Here is a 20657-nt window from a genome sequence, read left to right on the forward strand (position 1 = left end):
TAATAAGGGTATGATATTTGTTTGGATCACGTTTCTAGAATTATGTTTATCTCTCCGCAGTACGTAGATTCTGTGTTGGCGGAATTCCCTACACATGGGCCAGATCGATTTGATCACCTGTTACCTCTTTAGTACCTGGCTACGGTAAGGGGGCATAAGAGACTGGGACTGATAGACGTCCTGAAGAAGACCGACGTGACCTGTTGAATGGGGGCACTAAAAGGTCGAAACATGTTGACTTTAGCAGTTTAAGGAGGGGTGTTACAGGATCCTGATTTTCTCCCTTAACACCACCATCCTTCATTCAATTTTTAATCCTGACCTTGGAACCTATGAATAAAGGTATGACAGGTATCCATGAGCCAGTTTTAACTTCACTAGCCTGACTGCACTTTGTTCTATCACTGTACCCAGTCTGGGGTTAACACTTTTTGTTGTGAACACTGTTTGTCACTTCTAAGTTTGTTTCTGTCTTTGTGTTTTGTGTTCCCCTCCCTATGCTATGCCCTGTGCGTGGCTACGCCAGGGCGTTTTGTAAGCAGACCAGATGATGAAGCATGTAGGGCAGTTTTTCAAAACACATAATTGTGCCACTGCTTGTTTTCATCCCTATTTGTGGTTGTTTCCTCTCCACCCCTTTATGTGTGTATATATAGATTCAGGAGACAAAGATTTAAGGACAGGAATCAGGACAGGATAGTTAACCTCTCTAAGGTACCAACGGTTGCGCCGCACCCCTCTCTGACACTCTCTTCCTCCTTGAGATTCTTCCGCAATCTTCAAATCTAACCCAATTATATTAGGATAGAAATTTCTGCGTCAGATTCTGCAATCAGCTCTTCATCAGCAACTCCAGCAGTTCTTCAAACAGTCAGCTTCTCTACCCGACAGCAAGGCTTCATAATCGGCATTCAGCAATTCTCCATCTGACTAACTAACTAAAGCTATCTTAATCCTACCATATGTTCTGCATGTTCCACCCATTAATGTTTCAATATCGGGACAATACGAAATTTGATTGGTCAGGCAAAGTGGGGTCTTCATCACTCCATGCTTACATGTCCCAAAATTCAGTTAAACCATTGTCCATAAACCCAACCCCTTTTTATTCATAAATGTTATTCCCATATACTACTTGTATCAATATTGAAACATTTAAACAATATAATGAATAGAACTCTTCACGGTTGAACTCTGCACCAACATGTTCCCATGATGTAACACTTGACCGTGGCTCCCTTTCAACTGCTTTGTAATGGCCTTCATGGCTTCCTTCAGCGGACATGCGCAGACTTCGCGTCACTCAGCTCATTCAGTTGTACGAGAAAGGCCCAAATACGTACTAATGATAAAAGTCAAAAGACAAGTGTTAATTTCTAAGATAAAATGTTTCCACTGTATACCATCCAACTCTACTCTATCCCATTTTATTTATTAAACTCATCCCCGCATTAGCATTAGTAAAATAGCTTGCTTTAATTTCAGATAAGCAGGTGCCATGCATGTGAGTCTTCAAGATGCCATATTAATAGCTTCTGCTCATGCACCAGAATTTCCCTCCAAGCATTAACTCGTCATCCTACGTAGATGTAGTTGATGCATGCGCAAAACAGATTTCCCGTTTAAAGCGGTATTAGTCCTTCTTCAATGTTACCTGTGTTAGTACATCCATGCGCAAGCTTCACTAACCCAAAAATGTTCATGTGATTGCGCATTAGTTTCCACAAACTTTATTAATAACTTGTTAGTGAGTTAATCGAGCAGATTGCTTAAGAGCAAGTCTCTTTCCTCCGGGACCTTGCTCCATCAGCAGGACTCAAAGTACTGCCTACACTTGTATCGAACCCAGTGGATGTGTCCCTTCGCAAATACTTGACCTCCAAAGAAAGCAACTGTCCAACACACCGTGAAAAAAAATATTGTAGATCCCAACGTGCTAGAAACTATATGCCTATTACAGCCTTTATGTATCCAAACAAAAGCCTAGACAACGAGTAACCAGACAACGTTTGGAACATGTGATCACCACAAATTACTCCATAAAAGCTATTCTCAATTGAGACCAATGATAGGACCAGAAACTGCTTTAACCGTTAGATGAACTCTACCACCCAGATATCTTTGTCCCTGAATTTGAGTGAGGTTGGGAATTTCCACTTTTGGCCGATCAGTCATTCAAAACTGCAGCCAAATTATCAGCACAGCTAACATGGCAGAACACCGTGCATCAGACCTGACTCAAGGGTGCCCCAATTGTTGTGCTCGGAAGTGGTGTATGGGCTAGAGCAGGCGTCGAAGCTGGGGAACTGGGTTCCAGTCTCAGGGGCGCTCAACTTCCCATGATTCTGGGCAATTCTCTTAATCCCCCCGTGCCTAACAAAAATAAATGTGTCCCTCTGTAATGCAACTGGTGCTCATGTAAAGCAGTCTGATACCTTTGGGTCAAGTTCGTACTATATAAAACTCCGGGGGGGGAGGGGACTAAAAAAAATCATTATTAATCAGCATGGTCATGCACCACTGATTCTGGAAAAATAACAGCACCAGCTGAACTCTGAGATAAGAATGCACCAACTTCGCAAACTGCCTGAATATTACATGCTGTTGTGTTAAAGTAAACTAGCTCTTCTTACCCGGGTCAAACTGGAGATCCAGATGTTATGCGCACTAATGACAATTCAATACAGTTGTGCTGGCCTGAAAAGTTAGAGCCAGACTCAGCCGCCCTAATGCTCAAAGTAATAGTTCTGGGTATGCTCTTGGGTTCATTCCTATCCTTCCCTTCCCTTCACGAAATAAGGACAGTGGTAAGGGAACAAAGTTCCCACTGTACATACTCAGTGCACACTTAGGAAGGTTAGGACAGGATGTGACGTAACAGTCAGAGCTGCTGACTTTGGGACTGAGTAACCATGTTTGAGTCCTGGCTCAACATCCTGTGCTTCTGGGGAAATCACTTAATCTCCCTGTGCCTAAAAAAAATAATATGTCCTTGTTTAATGTAACTGGTGCTCATGGAAACGCTCCAATACCTTCGGGTCGAGTTTGTGCTATATAAAAATACAAAAAAAAGGATTTAATGTTATTACAGACATCTCCGCGTTCCCCAGATCGATAGTCATGGAGCGTATACTTTGTTGCAGTAACATTTATAATTGCTTCAACAAAACAATCATTCTCAGCCTGTGAAGTATATAAAATCAGGTTCCTTTGGATGCAACAGGGGAACAACATTGAAGACACATGCTGAAGGTGCCCCTTGACTTTGAACAATTTGGCAATAAAACGTCATACTGCAAACAAACGGATGTAGGTCTCTCAATTTAATAGCTTCTGGCTCTTGAACACTCATATCAATGGTCGAGAAAATGTCAAAATCAATTAAATGTCGGAAGAATTATACATTTTCATTGTTGGAATTATCCTAAACTGACACATAGCTTAGAATACATCAAACACATAATGCCTGCTGGGTGACCCAGATTGTACATTGAAAGTGTGCCATATTTGACTGACTTTCAACCCTTTGCTGTATTCTTAACTACCTCATCCTCTATGACCACCAAGGACCTGTACTCAAGCGGATCAAACCTGAATGGTATGGTGGTATCCCACCTAGAAACTCTAATTGTTTACAATTTAAGTGAATTTCCGCAAAACCATCCAAGTCCATCTTATATAATGTTCCCTCTGCTCCTGGTAGTTCCCTGAAGAAGTTCAAATCCGAGTAGGTGAACTTTGTTAATGCCTGTGTGTTACGACCACTCCAAAAAACTACTATGGCAATTGCTGCATACTTTATGATTTAAATCTTTTATTGGCATTTTCGAAAATATCAAACAAGTACAGCAGCAGGTTTTAGTCATCAGTGACATAGAACCACTGAGGGGCAATACAAAACATAATTCCGTGCTGAGATTGATTCAAAAACAAAATGGAAGAAGGGACTCCACAAAACTCTACCCCTCAACTATCCACTCACCCTCATGTGATACCAAAACCATTGTGTGGATGTGAATACGCTCAGTGCTACGTATGCTTCTCCGGCTGGGGGACCTCTAGTAGACGCAGGAGTCTGAGGTATTTGGGACATGTCAGCTCGTGGAATTCCTGCGATAGTAGAGACACAAATGGTCCCCACAGCTCCAGACAACCGGCCCCTTTCCCTGCCAGGGACATGGAAATCTTCTCCATTCCCAGAATGCGCCATACCCTGTGCATACAATTTGTGTGCATGGGAATTAACGCTGTGCTCCAGTGGACTAAAATGGCCCGGGCCGCCGCCCTCAGCGCCATTCCTATTTGCTGGCCACGGGTAGATTTTAAGGGATATGTTAATGGGTTTGGGAGTCCCCGCAGCATGTAGGTTGGGAATTGTGGTAGCTGTGTATCAAGATGTTTGTTTATCTCGTCTATGTACTGTGTCCAGTATTGCTGGATCCACGGACAGTCCCACAGTATATGTGTCAATGACCCTTGGCCTCCGCATCTCCGCCAGCAGCTGTCACTTTGTGTTGGTTTAATTTTATGTATCCTGACCGGAGTGTAATACCAGTGTGTTGTGATTTTGGTCAGTGTCTCTGTGAGGGACTTACTATGTGCAGTGTGGCCGGCCCTATAGGCTATGCCCTCCCAGTCTTTAGCGCTCAGGGATCGCCGCAGTTCCTCCTCCCACCGTGCCCGCCCCGCATGAAATGTATGAACCTGAGTTTGGAGTAAGATAGCATCTAGCTCTGAGATCATGCCCTTATCCGTCGATTTGGCCTAAAGCCATCTCTCGTTCTGAGTTAAGTGGCGTTGTGCGTTAGCGCAGTTTGAGGGGTGTGTGTGTGATCCAATGTCTTAATTGGAAGTAATGAAATCATTCTGATTCTGGGAGCCTAAAATCTTTGCTCATTTGCGGGAAAGAGTGTAAGCCCTCCGAATCAGAAGTGGCCGATGGAGCGACATGCTGATGCTTTCCAGGTTGCAAACCCTGTCTTCATGGTAACCCGGGTGAAGTCCAGGTTCTTGAAGAGGGGTGTCGGCGGGAATGGAGTAGTAGTCAGTCCCATTTTAGTGCTAGTGCCGTCCCAGGCCATTATCGTTGTCCGGGTTATTGGGGACAGATACAGGCCCATGGGCCTTTGTGCTTTGGTAAGAAACGGAATCTTCCAGATTGCTGTGCCTGAGATGGCTCTATCCTGAAAGAGCCAGTGCTTCTCGGACTATGGCCGACTCCAGTCCACCAAGTGTCGCAGCTGCGCCGCTTTGAAGTAGAGTTGTAGGTCAAGGATGCCCATGCCTCCGCTTCAGGAGGGAGATAACTAAGGGAGCGATTCATGCCCGGCTTCCGTCCCTGCCAAATAAACTGCGCTAATTCTGACTGGAGTCTAGCGATCTTACCTCTCGGGGGAGTCCGGGGCACGGTCTGAAAGAGATACAGTATCTTAGGAAGGGTCGTAATTTGCAAGCTGCTATCCGTCCCAGCCAAGAAATATGTAGGTGCTTCCACCTCCTTAGATCACTCCGAATGTGTTGGAAAAGCACCTTGTAGTTGCTATCTACTGCTGCTTGTATCATGGAGGCTAGGTTGATCCCCAGACACAGGATTGTCTCTGAGGCCCACAAGATAGGGAACTGGGTCGTGAGAAGGTCTACTGTTACTTGGGGTACAGAGAGATTGAGAGCTTGAGATTTGTTTATGTTTATCTGGAACCCCGATACCGCCCGAAAGCCCTCAGTTCTCCCATAAAGGCCGGCAGGGAGATAACCGGGTGCCCCAGTGATGGCACAATATCATCAGCATAGAGACAGTTGGAGTGCCTGTCACCTCCAAATGGTACACCAGTAATATCTGGGTGGTCTCAAATCCTCTAGGCCATGGGCTCCATATAAAGAGTAAATAACAGCGGGGACAGTGGGCAACCCTGTCAGGTGCCTCTATGTATTGGAAATGGAGGAGAAGTGAAGCCATTAAGCCGGTCGGTCGCTGTAGGGGCTTGGTAGCAGTTTAGAATATGGGTCCTGCATCTGTCCCCGAACCCGAAGTATTTTAGAACTTGTTCGAGATATGGTCAATGTACCCAGTCAAAGGCCTTCCCGGCATCGACCGCTAAGAGCATGTATTCCTCTTGGACCCTGTTCGATTTTTCTATAATGTGTAGCGCTCTCTTGGTGTTGTCACTAGTCTGTCTGCATGGGATAAAGCCTTCTTGATCCGGGTCTATTAAAAAGGGAGATATGTGTTGATCCTGTGAGCTAGAATACTTGTGTTTAATTTAAGGTCTATATTCAAACAGGAGATGGGCCTGTTGGAGCTGCAGCGCTGATTATATTTCCCCGGTTTGGGTAAAACTATTATAGAGATCTTGTGCATTTAGGCTGAGATAGTCCCATATTCTGAAAATTAATTGTAAAGTCTTGTTAGGATAGGTGCTAGTGTTGAACAGAACGACTTGCAGAAGGTCACTAAACACCCGTCCGGGCCCGGCGCCTTTGCGAGTTTAAGGTGCGCAATATGACCTCGTCAATGTGGATATCCTCATCCAGGGACTCCGCTGGATATGGGGTGAGAGTTGAGGTTTTAGCCTCCTTCAGATATTGAGATCCGGCCTCTGCATCCAAATGTTGGTAATTATATAAGTGCGCGTAGAAGTCCTTGAAGACATTCGCTATATTTGGACCGATCAGAGACCAGGTACCCCTTGGTGGAATAGATCTCTGAGATGCCCTATTCTTGTCCTTTAGCGCTCAATGTGTTAGCCAGGCGACGGCCGCACTGGCCATTATATGAGTGTCTTAGGCGGAGTGCTGAATATTCCACCCTGACTGTGTCTAATGCTGCCAATTGAGTGCACATGTTAGTTAATTGACGCCAAACCCTTAGGGCTCCTGTGCGCTAGTGTTTGCGTTCACACTCCACTGTCCATTTGGTAAGGGCCTCTCTCTTTTCCCTGCTTGTCTTGTCTGCTGAAGCTATGGCAATGAATTCCCCTCTAAGGACTACTTTAAGTGCCTCCCACAAGACTGCGGGTGATGTCTCGGGGATATCGTTGGGTGTAAGGTAATCTTTGAGTGAATGCTGGATTTGTTTTATAACCTCTTTGATATATAACATAGATTCCCTTAAGCGCCAAGACCTAGGGAGAAGAGTAGTATGGGGGAGAGACAGCGAGAGTTCAACCGCACCGTGGTCAGACAGCGCGTCAGTATGCATATCAACATCTTTCGTAAATGAGAGGATTTCCCGAGTTCCCAAGAAGTAATCAAACCTGGTGTATGTTTTATGTGCACTAGAACAGTATGAGAATGCTTTGGACTGTAGATGTTTAGCCCTCCATAAATCCACCACCCCAGCTCTCGTAGTCACGCCTGCCCTTCAGTTGACAGAGCCCCGACTGGCCGTATCTCTGTGCTGATCTGGCCAATGGATGATCAAATACTAAATTGAGGTCCCCTCCTAGTAGCATTAACTGGTCCCCAGTTCCCAGCGCCCTCTCCAGAGCCTCATGCAAGAACCCCTCCTATTTCTCATTGGGAGCATAGATTGAACCAATCACGAATGACCTCCCCGCTACGGAGAACCTATATAATAGAAGTCGACCCTCAATCTCATCAACCTTCTGTTCGACAACTCCTCGAAAGGATCTGGCCACCAAGATAGCAACCCCAGCTGATTTGGAAGGGGCAGACGAGAAGAATTGCTGTGGGAAGACCCTTGCTTTCCATCTGTGGCAATCTCCAGAGAGGAGATGCGTTTCCTGTAGCAGGCATATATCTTCCCGAGGGGACTCAAGGTAATTGAGTATTGCCCGCCTTTTAATCGGATTGTTAAGCCCCCTTACATTGAGTTTGAGAATTTGGATTGTGTTTCCTGTCATACGGCAGGAGATGGGCTTCCGCTCTGCACAACCTAATCCCTTCCCATCCCCTCCCGGGAGCAGGATGAGCTGTGTAATGCATGCTATCGGTCCAGTGTAAAGCAAAAGAGGAGCCCCTTTGTGGGTGAGTGTGGGCATCAAACAATTCCCTCCCAAAACTAATAAGAAAAAGTGAAAGTTCAGTCTTATGTATAGTTATGTGGCCCGGCAAAGCCACATGGTGAGTTCAATTGGGGAATTAAGATGGCCCCCGCTTTCCGCCACTCATTTGTCTGTATGCGAAGCGGGAGCGCAAGGCGGAGGAGATCCTCATTTGCGTCCTACCTCCTTCGCCCCTAAAGATCAATGACCACAGAGGGGCCTGGGTCGTTGGCTGTGACTCTATCCTCTTTGGAAGTGGGATAGATAAAGTGATTGTATTGATAGTTATGGATGTCAGTATTAGGGGTTCAAGGGTGCTGGAGGGAGGTGGGGGGGCTCCGGGGTGGGATGTGCTGAGTAATGATGACATGCTTGTTATTTGGTTATGCACTGAAAAATCTAATAAAAATATAAAAAATAAAAAGATCAATGACCACAGTGCTTGCCCCCGGCCTGTGGTGTTACAGTGGACCGTGCCTCTCACACCTCTTTGCGGCTGACACTACGTCTCCCCCAGGTCCGCTGGGCAAGTGTGCCCGGTTCGGGCCGATCTGCTCGCCGAGATTGGGTAGAGATGGGGGGCCTGATCTCGAGAGGGCCGTTGCAGCTTCATTCCTCCCCCCACACCAGGGGAATCTATTCGCCCGCTGCTTCCTGCCTCGACAAACCTCACGGGCCTCGCACCCAGCTCAGTGCCGATTCTCCCACTGTGAGTGTGCGGTGGAGGGGGGGTGTGGAGCCGCGGGTATTCTCACACGCGGCCTACTCCTCCATCTTTAGTTCTAGGGCCACTGCACCAGCACCACCCGGGTACCAAGCATGGGTGCGCGTGCCGCGGCCTCTGCACTGTTTCTCCTCCGTCGCTGAAGACAACTCTCATTGGGCACCTAACAGCGTGCTGATTCAGGATCCCGCAGCCTCCCGAAGTTCTAGAGGCGCTGCAAATCGCTCCGGTGCGGATTGGACCCGGGAAGCGATATTTAGGGCGGCGGCAGGCAGGAGAGTTGTCACGGTACATCCAACCTCGGCGCCATCTTGGCCACGCCCCTTGCCGCATAATTGACATTTATTACTCCCTTACTCTAAATCAAATTATTCTGAAAATTATGTATACCACAGCTAATATGTCCTCTATCAAATTACAGGACTACTTATCATACTAAAGGCAAGCACCTGCCTACCTGACTAAAAATGGATTAATTTATGTGGCCAACACTGCACCAGGCGTTGGTGAAGATCTGGATTCATATCCCTTCATACATCAGGTCTAGCCTTTTCTGGTGTACTTCCTAACATTGCCAAAGAAACACCTTTTAAGGAGCAGTTCCTCACCTGTAAGGGCTTGGTCTGATAACAATGTATTATTAAAACGCCAATGGGCTTGTTTAGAGGTGTTGAGGGACATTTCAAAAGAAGACATAACAGGGGCATGATCGGAGATAAAAATAGAACTTATTTCTGATGATTTATTAGAGGGGAGTAATGATTTGGAAACCAAAATATAATCAATACGGGACACAGCGTGATGTACATTGGAGAAAGATGTGAATTCATATATATCAGGATTACAAATTTTCCATACATCAACGAATGGACTTTCTATCAGTAAACGGGTCTAACTAGTCATTAAAATCACCAGCAATAATCATATTGAGTTTAGAAATAGAAGAAATTATCATTTTAACATTATGCCAAAATTCAGGTTCTCATTTAGCAGGACCATAAATATTAAAGAACGTGACTTGCTTTTGAAATATAATGGATTCCACCAAAACCCATCGTCTATTCGTGTCACATTCAGTTGATAACATTTGAATATTCAACGACTTGTGAAATAGAATGGCAACACCACCTTAAATGTTAACAGCTGGAGAAAAAATAACCTGGTTTACCCAACGACGTTTAAGTGATTTAACATATTTACAATGCGTTTTCTGTATGAAAAGCAACACGTGTATTACATTTAGAGAGATGGGAAAGTACCTTTTAATGCTTGACGGGATGACCTAGACCACGAACATTCCACGAGACAATATTAAACATGTTGCGGGATGAGGGAAAATATACGGGAACAGGCCCAATGGGCTGCAGGACCAATAGGAAAGACAAAAGGACACCATTTATCAACCGTGAAATAATATAAGTAGATAGTTATAAGAGGAGTAAAGAAACAAATAAAGAGAACACTTATGTGAGAACAAGAATGGTAAGGGAGGAGGTGGGAAGCAAAAAAGTCTGAGAAGAGACGGTGAGGGTAAAGAGGGAAGAAATAACAAAAAGAAAAATGGACGACAGATCAAGGGTAAAAGTCCAGATCTGCATTGAAAGGGTTAAAGAATAAGCGAAGGGCATGTTTATGCCGACAGCACGAACGACAACAGAGAAAAGAACTAAGAAAATGCAAAACAAGGACACCAGTTCTAGATATAGAGAGACATATAATTGGAGCAGAAGTATAAACAATCTGTGGAAAAACCTAAGTATATTTGAGAAAGAAAAAAATATATATATATAAATCAGGCATTAGTCTCCATATTGTGATTTGAAATATTACGCAGAACAGTTTTCAATTTAGCCGGGTCGTCGAAAGAATGTGATGTGCCTTCATGGGTGATCTTACAGAGACATTGATGTAGAATACCATATTGAATGTTCAAATGTCTCATCTGTGGACGAAGATTTAGGAATTCCTTTTGCCAGGCATTGGCTGCGTGGGACACATCCTGTGAGATAAAAAGATTATGACCAGACCAAATAAGGCGTATTTTTACTTTAGAAGCCTTCAATACACGTATCGGGTCTGTAAATTCCAAAAAGATTATTATGATACCACATGGCTTAGCTCAATCAGGTTGAAGGCGTCCCACGCGGTGGTCATGCTGAATGTTAAGAGGGGGAGTAGCTTGAAGATCCAGAAGATCCGGAAGAAATTTCTTCAGGAAGTTCAGCACCCTTCATATTCTCAGTAAGACCATAAAGGCAACAAAGAATATTTTGTATGTTTCGGTTTTCAAGGTCTTTGATGTGTAGTTTAAGCTTCTGGATTTCCTGTTCCAACATTGGTATTCCAAATCCAACATCTTCCCCTCTATAACAATCAGTTGATCCTCAATTTGTTGCAATTTTCCATAAGTTGCACACATAAATGGCTGAAGTCCACAAACTTCATCTAAGATAGAATCTAAGAGAGGATTATGGAAGGATAAAATAGGAGATGGAGGGTCATTCTTCGCTCTTTTTGGTCTAATACCTGAAGAAGACGGTTTAGAGGGAGTGTGCAAATCGCTGATCCTCTTGCAATAATGAGCTGAACGTTGTGAAAGGATTTGAAAGGAACAAGACTGGCCCATACACCAGGGAGGATCGTATCAGCTCAAACTGCTCAATGAAAACCATATATAAAGAAATATTCAGAAGAAAAATGGGAGGTCACATGAACTAGCTTTCCCCGACGCGGACATACCTGTAAAAAGTTAATAGGCATCATAAAAAAGGGCCACAGTGGTTTTCCAGCAGTCAGAACAGTTAAATATGCAGACCCAGGTGACAGATAAAGAAAGTCATTTGCAAGGATACATGTTTGGAAAGGTAGTTTTCCACTGAGTGAGCAACAACAGCTAGAAAAAACGAATTCAGCACCGTACCTGCCAGGTCTGAGGTGAGCACTATAAATAATGTCCAGAAATGAGAAATCACCAAATTATAGGAGTGAATGTGATAGCAAAATAGAATGAGGATTTTTCAAAGCGAGCGACGCGACCTAAAATGGCGGTTGCTCGCGTCAGGATGAGAGGAATCACCGCCGCAGCACAGGGGTCGTAAAGCACACCTTCATTGTGCAGAACGTCAAGCGGAGTCACCGCCAATGACGAGGAATCGTCAACTACATCCGAACAGGGTGAATGCGGTGCAGAAGAGGCCACAAACCCGGAAAAGCTCTGTAGCCATTCTGGAGCTCAGGGGACAGCCGCTATCTTGCCCCTGCGCCGAAACCACACCCCCTTGTTTTAAATTTTAAACTGCAGGTGGAGACAGTCATTACAGCGTCCTTCACAGGCCTTTTGAAAGTGGTAGAAAGGAATTCATTGAGCAGTAGGCAGTATCCTTCCACATACATTGATAGGGTTGCCAGTATGGTAAAACTCAAAATATTTACTTAGTGTTTAGGATTAGGGAGAAAACATAGCATTAGATCCATTTGACCTTAGGGATCTCTTTTCAAACCTATAAAACTGATGGGGTTTTCAGGCTTTTGGATTGGCTTGCCCTCCTATTGTAAGACAGAGACCATTGTGGCCAACTCCCTTCCCTCAAGCGTGAACACAAAACCCTCTGCTATCTTATGCTATGCCGATGCTTATATCTGTTGAGTGTTCTGATATCATATGAAAAACTGCCTGAAATAAAACAACTTGTTTCAACATTAAACTAGACAAAAACTGTTAAACCCTGCCTCTCATGTCCATTTGAATTACAGGTCACTTGCTGTTGGAAGTGGTAGCATGCTGTGCCGTATGGGGAGTGTGGTTGCCCCATTTTGCGTTTACTTGATGGATGTGTGGATCTTTTTCCCACAGGTAAAAATCGGTCTCATGAATGTCTCTTTCCTATCATTGAGATGCTTAGATTGTCTGCTTCCTCGTATAGGAAAATAAAAGAATTCTCCATGTTATGGCAGCTTTTTTTGAAAGCTTTGTTTTGCATGATTGCATAACTATGCAGACCAGACCCAAGAATAATAAAATGAAAAAACACTTACCTGATTACAGCCGCAGCTTCTTCTCTGTCTTCTTCTCTTCCTGGACCCCGGCAGCACACAGGCTCCTCTAAGCCAATCACAACGCTTCTGTCACCAGCATGACAGAAGCATTGTGATTGGTCTGAGTGGCCTGTTTGGCTGCTCATGCAGTGCTTGGGAGCCTTGGGACTGTTCTCTGCCCGGTTGTGAAATACAGCCAGGTGGAGAAATGCTCATTCTGCATGACTGTTTGGCCGGCCCATGACGGCTGGCCAAACTGTCATGAGCACTTATGGTGCACAAATTACTCCTCCTTGTGACCCCAGCCCTGACCCGTCCCGTCCTAACATAGCCCGTTAGCCGTTATGAAAATTAAAATGATAATTAAGTTATTATCATTTTATTTTCCTTGTTCCACTGCTCTGAGAGCAGTGGGACGACGCTCATCCACTTTAACAGATGAACCAATGCTGGCATGAGGTTTTGTGTTTGGGTATTTCCAGAATGATTACTTTGCTCATGGGGTGCCTTATGCTGTTGGATGACTTGAGAAGATTGGCCATGTAAGGTGCTATCTTTGTTCTTTTTATCTTCAGCAAATATCAGGCTATCCTATCATTTCTCACAACCCCTTACACCTCCAAGACCTAACCTTTTTTTTAAATAATTTATTTAGTGGCATTTTTGACAATACACATACAGCTTCATATTATCAAATTTGAAAAGCCTGAATATAATGTTATCCCAGATGAGTGGGTAAATAAGAAAAAAAAATACAAAAAGGAATGTTGATTAAACCGGACAGGAGATTACCCCATAGCACCCAACACCATTATGCAAACAATGGAGAGGGATCCGGATTTCGCGAAGAACACAACTCAATAAGTGCCCAAACACTGCACCTCCCAGAGCCCACGACAGGCCGCCTGCAGGCAGCAAATCTTACTATCCAACTAAAAGATTTGGGCTAATCTGAGTTCACCTTTACATGTGCTTCTATTTCCTGCGAAGTGTCAGCTCCTACTCGAGTGGGAGAAGTTGGGGCGGCATCTTGTAGTGTTTTTAACCAATTCAAGGATGGACCCCATATGTCTTTCGGTCTGGAGGCGGCAGGCATCAGCTCCCAGAAAATCGACAGCTGAGTATGGCTAAAGGTGACGTCCTGTATCCAAGCCTTCCACGTGGGCGGTTTCTTTTCCCCCAATGGATCAACAACCTATGCTTAGCCATTAAGAGTAGCAGGGCATATAGCTTATGGTGCTCGGCCTTAGTGTCCTTACCGTAACCTAGGAGTCCTATGTTCGGTTGTGGTTCAGTGGGCGTCCCTGGTATTGCATGAATTGTGCTGAATATGGTAGCCCAGACGGAGGCTATGAGAGGACAATACCAAGCCATATGTAAAAATGTGGCGGGGAAGTATCCACATCTCCAACATCTAGAATCTGATCTCAGTCCCATGCGGTGTAGCTGGGTAGGTGTTCTATAGAACCTATGTAAGTATTTAAAGTGTATTAATGGCAGTTTGTAATTGGGTAAATGTAATTGGAGTTGGCTGCACAGAAAACCCATTTTTCGTCTGTCACCTGATCGTCCAGCTCTTCATTTCATTCTCGCTGGGCTTTAGGTATGATCAAGGGTGCATGGTTTGCATAGAGCAGTACATCCTTGTTATTAGTCTACAGGAACCCACCGAGTTTTTCAACTTCTCAAGCACTGGTAGTTGTTCCAGGGGATTAGGAAATGTAGTGTGTAGTTGCCTACAAGTGCCCTTGATCTTAAAATAAAGAAAAAACGCCGGAAACTCCTTCGGGGTCTCTAATAAATTCTGGTGGGGTGCAGAACATGCCATTAGGGTACAGGTCCGCGAACACTTCAAACCCCATGGATTTGGTCAATGCCACATTACCATCGTCAGCCATGGCTGGAAGTTGAGGATTGTGAGGTAAGGGAGCGGATGGGGAGTATAGTATCTCCAAACCAGCTCTGAGATGTAACCTTTCCGATGCCCACCGCAGAGTTTCGACTGTATCTATTCCATCTCTGGGTCTGCAATATTTTTTATACATGGCCACCTGGTGGGGAATGGGGGCTGCCATGTCTGCCTCGACAGCCAATTGGTGCTGAAATGGGACAGGGTGTACCCAGAAGTGCAAGAACTGCGCCTAGGCACAGTACGCGTATAGCGGCATGTCTGAAGCCCCCCCTGAGTAAGGGGAAGAGTAAGTATCTACCAATTGATGCAAGCTTGCTTCTCCGCCCAGACAAGGAAAATCATAAGAGACCAGAGGGTGTTAAAAAATGCATGGGTCAGCGATATTGGTATATTAATAAATAAATATAAAAATGTTGGTAACACAACCATTTTCGTGATGGCTATTCTGCCAGCAATAGAGAGCGGCAATTTGACCCAGACCTCTATTTTCCCTTCGAGCCAGGTGACTGCATGGCCATAATTCAAATTCCAAAGCTCTTGCATATCTCGGCTTAACTAAATCCCTAAATACTTTACTGGTCCATCTGCCCACTTCAACGTGTAGTCCTGTTCAAAGGGCTTAATGGCCGGTGTGAGGGGAAATAGGGTCGACCTGGACCAGTTTATAAATATGCCTGAGAGGCCACCAAATTAAGTGAGCTCTCTAAGCAGTGGAGCTAGATTTACCTCCTGGTTGTTTACGTATAACGTCATGTCGTCTGCATATAACGAGATCAGTGGCCCTCTGGTACTAAACCCCAATCCCCTGGCGGCATGGTGTTGCCAAATTCTGGCCGCTATTGGCTCCATTGCTATAGCGTAACTAACAACAAGGAGCTTAGAGGGAACAGTGGTCATAGGTCGCCCTCCACTCAATTTATGTATTCACAAAAAAGACCTAGACCACAAAGGCATCCATAAATTAATCACTTAATGATGTACCACCTCATGCAAAACTTTTGAAAATAACTCCTCTATTTTAATTAGTGAGGTAGGAGGTACATCTATATTATGCCATGTTTAAAAGAATATGCCCAATCCCTTGAAAAATGTGATGACAGTTGTGAAGCAACAAATAACACACACCTATGTGCCAAATTCAGGTAGATAGAAAAAAGTGTGTGTGAGCGAGATGGCGCCTCACGGGCGCACCACCAACGGGAACCTGGCAGGTACTCACCAGGATTGTCCTGATCTCATCATTGGCACCATCAAGCTCAAAAGAAAGAAATGTGTCCAAGAACAAACAAAACAGTGTTTGTGAGAATGTGCAGTGTATAGAAACCACGAACAACACAGATCGTGTCAAACAACGAACATATAAAAACCACCAACAACACGGAACTTAGCTTTATTCTGTCACTTTCGTGTTGGTTGCGGGATCTTAAAAAAGTGAGAATGGCTAATACCTATCTAGCCACACTCCACTTGCCGACATGTTTCATTGCCAACTCAAATTTAGGCAATTTCTTCAGGGCGTCACAAATCTTTAGGCCACTGCATTGGACATGCGTTATCTTCACAACTGAAATAAACATGTAAAAACACATAGTTGTCATCCTTCCAAATAAAAAAGCCAAAAGGAAAGGCTTAAAGTATGAGTGATCCTAAACCACACATAATAACCCAATATTTACCCTCAGTCGACCACCATGGCGCATACCAATCGAGAGGTCCGAACCCTCATGGGTTTCTGAGTGACTCCAGGTGTTAGTCACTTTTCCTTCGATAATTTTTACTGTGGAGAATAGAACATGTATAGTTTATATGTATCTAGTCTAATTTATCACTTTAGTTTGTTGTAGGTCCTTCCAACACCCTTTTTCCTATAGTATGCCACTGTGCCAATATCGATGTTTAAAGAAAAAGGAACCTTTACATGTCACTATTTATTGCACTTCCAATGTCATAAGCCCGTACAGTAGATGTATATTTAGAAGTTGGAGGACACTTTAATTGTCAGCCGGATCGATTAAAGTGATATCTATCGGCCTTCAACCACTTAACAGCGTTTCCGATTCGTCACAGCACATAAAGGCTATGTTGTATTTTCAAGGCAAGATAAGCGTTTTTTAACAATAGTGCAGTTGTCAACAATTAAAAATATTGATGTTTATCTATCACAATTTTGTGGCAAAATAGTTCTATTTACAAGAAAGTTTTTTTTTTCCAAAGACGAAAAATATGATGTTGAACAACAACTTCTATTACAGCACCTAAATACAACGAAGTTGTTCACAAATCTTTCGGTCCAAACATTTTAAAATTGGTAAAGGATACAAATATCACTGTGTGCACTAACAAGTTACATTTTAAGGAGCCTGTATCATGGTTGGGAAGGAATATAAAGTGTATCCCACAGATACATAGTACATTCAGAAGTGGGGACCACTCCCTTGTACCAAGGGCCACGCATGTATAGGGTCAAAAGTAGTGGTAACTGTATCTCAATGTGTATGTACACAAGTACCCACATATTGCCTGATCTCCGCATGTGTGGGGCTTATTGCACTTTGTTCCATTCAAGGAGTTCATTGAGCCCTACCCTTTCACATTTTCTTGATAAATCCATTTGGCCTCCTTGGTGGTGAGCAGCCGCTCTACCGTGCTGGAGTCTCCTGTCACTTTTTCTAACACCACCCACTTAAAAGAGTGTTTATTAGTGTGGCAGTGTTGAACCAATTTGGTGGTTAGTTTCCCTAACCTTATTGTGCTGAGATGTTCTTGTATCCGCGTTTTTATCTTGCGTGTGGTGAGTCCAATGTATTGTAAACCACATTCACACTCAAGCCTGTATACCACATTTGTGGTATTACAATTGCTGAAATGGGTTAAAAACCATTCTTTGCCTGATTGCAGTGTAACACTTGTCACCTTAGATGTTAATGGACAAACAGAACAACCACTGCAGGGAAAATGTCCATTTGGGACTGTACTGTTTTTGGTGGCATTGCAGACTTTTGTCCTAGTATGAACAAGCTTGTCTTTTAGATTGCTTGAACGCTTGAAAGCAAACCTAGGCGGTAGCATTTTAAAATCCCCGCTTGACAATAAGGACCAATGCTTACGTATGGATTGCCTTATTTTCCTTGCCAATGGATCAAAAGTCATTACCACTGGGAGACAGTCACTCTTCTCTTTTTGGTTAACCTCAAGCAGAGCACTCCTAGGTGTATTGAGTGCTCTTTTCTTGGCTTGCTTAATAATCTTCACAGGGTAATTCCTTTTTTCAAATTTCTCACATAGAACTTGTGCCTGCTCATTATACATGTCCGTGGTCGAACAGTTTCTACGGTATCTAAGAAACAGCCCCACCGGCAGGTTATCTCCTAGGGCCCTGGGATGGTATGAATCGTATGCCAGTAAAGAGTTCCTGTCGGTGGGTTTATGATGGACGCAAGTAAGGAGGCCACCATCCTTGGCTGTGATGTCTAAGTCTAAATACACTGCTGATTCCCGACTGTGAGACCACGTGAAACGAAGGCTTTGATCTTGCACATTCAGCCAGTTAATAAATTCAAGGAGTCTGGGTTCACCTTCGGTCCAGATACAGAGCACGTCGTCTATATATCTCCTCCAGATACGCACATGGTCTCTGAAGGGATTGGTGGAGGGATAGACGACGTGCTCCTCGAACTGGCCTACATATATACAGGCCAGACTGGGCGCCATGGTAGCCCCCATGGAAGTCCCTGTAATCTGTAGAAACATCTTGTCCTTATAGCTAAAAAAGTTTCTAGTGAGGGCTAATTCAATGCACTGCAAAACAAAAGTTTGAGGTGCATCATAGAACCATTCCTGCGACCTCAGGGCGCGCGCTGCTGCACTAGCGTGGCGTCCTGGGGAATGCAGGAATACAGGGACTCGATGTCTATGGTTACCAATATCTCTGTAGATGAATCAAAGGGCATATCCTTGATGACATTTAAGATTTCCATGGTATCCTTAACAAAGGATTTCTGTGTAACCTCAGATTCGCGCAGGAAATAGTCCGCAAATTGCATCCATTGCTATAGCGAACAATAGCGGGGACAAGATGCACCCTTGTCATGTCCCTCGAGAGATAGCAAAGTGGTCTGAGATCATACCATTCATACGTAGTTGTGCCGACGGCCTGGTGTACAACAGTTCAATTAAAGCAATGAAGTTTGGACTGAAGCCCATCCTTCCAAATACAGTGAACAAATTGGCCATTCCAACGCGTCAAATGCTTTCGTAGCATCCAGAAATGCCACGAGCGACTTGGTGTCAGGGTTTAGGTAATGCAGCACTTTGAAGAATGTGCGAAGATTGTGGGCTATGGATCTGTCAGGAATGAACACGGATTGATTGGGTCTTGCGATCAGGGGAAGTAGAGGTTGCAGCCTATTGGCCAATAATTTGGCATATATTTTAGCATGTATATTGATTAAGGATAGCGGCCTAAAAGAATCCATTTCCTGGTAGGGTTTCCCTGGTATTAACAGCGTTAATATTATTGCCTTGTGCATTGACGGGGGGAGCTCACCAGTATCCTGAGCTTCCTGAAATACCGCCAGCAAATACGACGCAAGCAGCTCCGCATATGCTTTATAGAATACAGTGGTTGATTGATCCAACCCAGGGGCTTTGTCCGCAGGCAGGCTACCAATCCCCTGTAGGACATCATGAAGAGAAAATGGCTTGTCCTGATATTCCCTATGTGCCCTTCTTAGCCAGAGCACCTCCAGAGAGTCAACGAACGGTTGAAGCCCCGTTGGTTCCGATCAATGTGTGGCAGTGTAGAGCTTAGTGTAGTATTTTGAAAATTCCCCTAGAACCTCCCTGGGGCCCCTAATGATAGCGGATTTGTGACCTACAATTTCATAAATATATGTGGCTGTATATGGAGTCCGCAACATGTTAGTTAGTGTTTTCCCAGGCCTGTCTTCCTCCCCATATCGCCTGGCCTGTGCGTGCTTATTCATAAATTTCACAGCTCGCAGAGCTTCTTCCTCAAACTCTGAAATGAGCTCACGTATAACGAGCAATGTTGTAGAGTCGTCTGTATCAAAATAGTGTGTTTCTAGTTCTCTGACACGAGATTCCAGAGTTGATAGCCTGCCTCCCATAGCCATGACCACCCCTGCATGTCGTGATATACACTTTCCCCTCACCACTACTTTAAATGCCTCCCACAGTGTGGCGTATATGGATACAGAACCTGTACTCTGTTCAAAATATTCTTCAATGTCCTTATGTATCTCCTCTCTAAAGGCTGAGTCCTGTAGAACATTCGAGGCCGGCCTCCAACTATACATCTAGGGAGGGGGGTATCTGGGATCATCACCTGTAGCAGGCACAGGGCGTGATCAGACAGCGTCCTGGGGTAGTGTGCCGTTAGAGGTCCAGGCAGGGATGTCACGCAACACCAGCCAGTAGTCCAACCTTGACCACGCCCCGTGATACGTTGACACAAACGTTCCCTCCAATAACCCTGGGTGTCTCACTTTCCAGATGTCTATCAACCCTTCGTCTTGTATCAGCTCCGTCAAGGCCTGGCAGGCGCAGGGGTGCTTAGTACAAGAGGTGCCCTTCCGGTCTAACGTGTCATTGAGCACTGCATTGAAATCTCCACCCCATAATATTGTGCTGCATCCTATGAGCTGAACTTTTGCCCATACATTCCGAAAGAATTCAGGACAGTCAGTATTTGGACCATAGACAGCAACTAGGGCCTTTTTTACTCCTCCCAACATACCACAGAGTAGTACATATCTACCTTCAGGGTCTAGTTGCGACTCCAACGTTTTCCAGTTTAGCCCTTGTCTTATCAGTATCACTACGCCCCTGGCATAATTTGAGTAAATAGAAGAGAAGGTGTGTCCCCAGTGCCTGTGGAGGAGCTTACCATGCGAGGTGCTGTTTAGGTGGGTCACCTGGATCATGCATACATCTATGCGATGTCTAGTTAAATAAGCATGTT

At 44.5% G+C, this 20657-nt stretch overlaps 1 protein-coding gene across 1 annotated transcript in view; it reads left to right on the forward strand.

The window, feature by feature from the left end:
- The window catches only part of LOC144763484 (solute carrier family 22 member 16-like), a 67024-nt gene that overhangs the window by 31425 nt on the left and 14942 nt on the right, over positions 1-20657 (forward strand). Inside the window, exon 2 of the mRNA XM_078649120.1 lies at positions 12481-12580. Within this exon, the coding sequence (XP_078505246.1) occupies positions 12481-12580 (100 nt within the window). The remainder of the gene's footprint in view (positions 1-12480; positions 12581-20657) is intronic.

Source organism: Lissotriton helveticus, chromosome 6 (genome assembly GCF_964261635.1).
Source record: "Lissotriton helveticus chromosome 6, aLisHel1.1, whole genome shotgun sequence".
Lineage (NCBI taxonomy): Eukaryota > Metazoa > Chordata > Amphibia > Caudata > Salamandridae > Lissotriton > Lissotriton helveticus.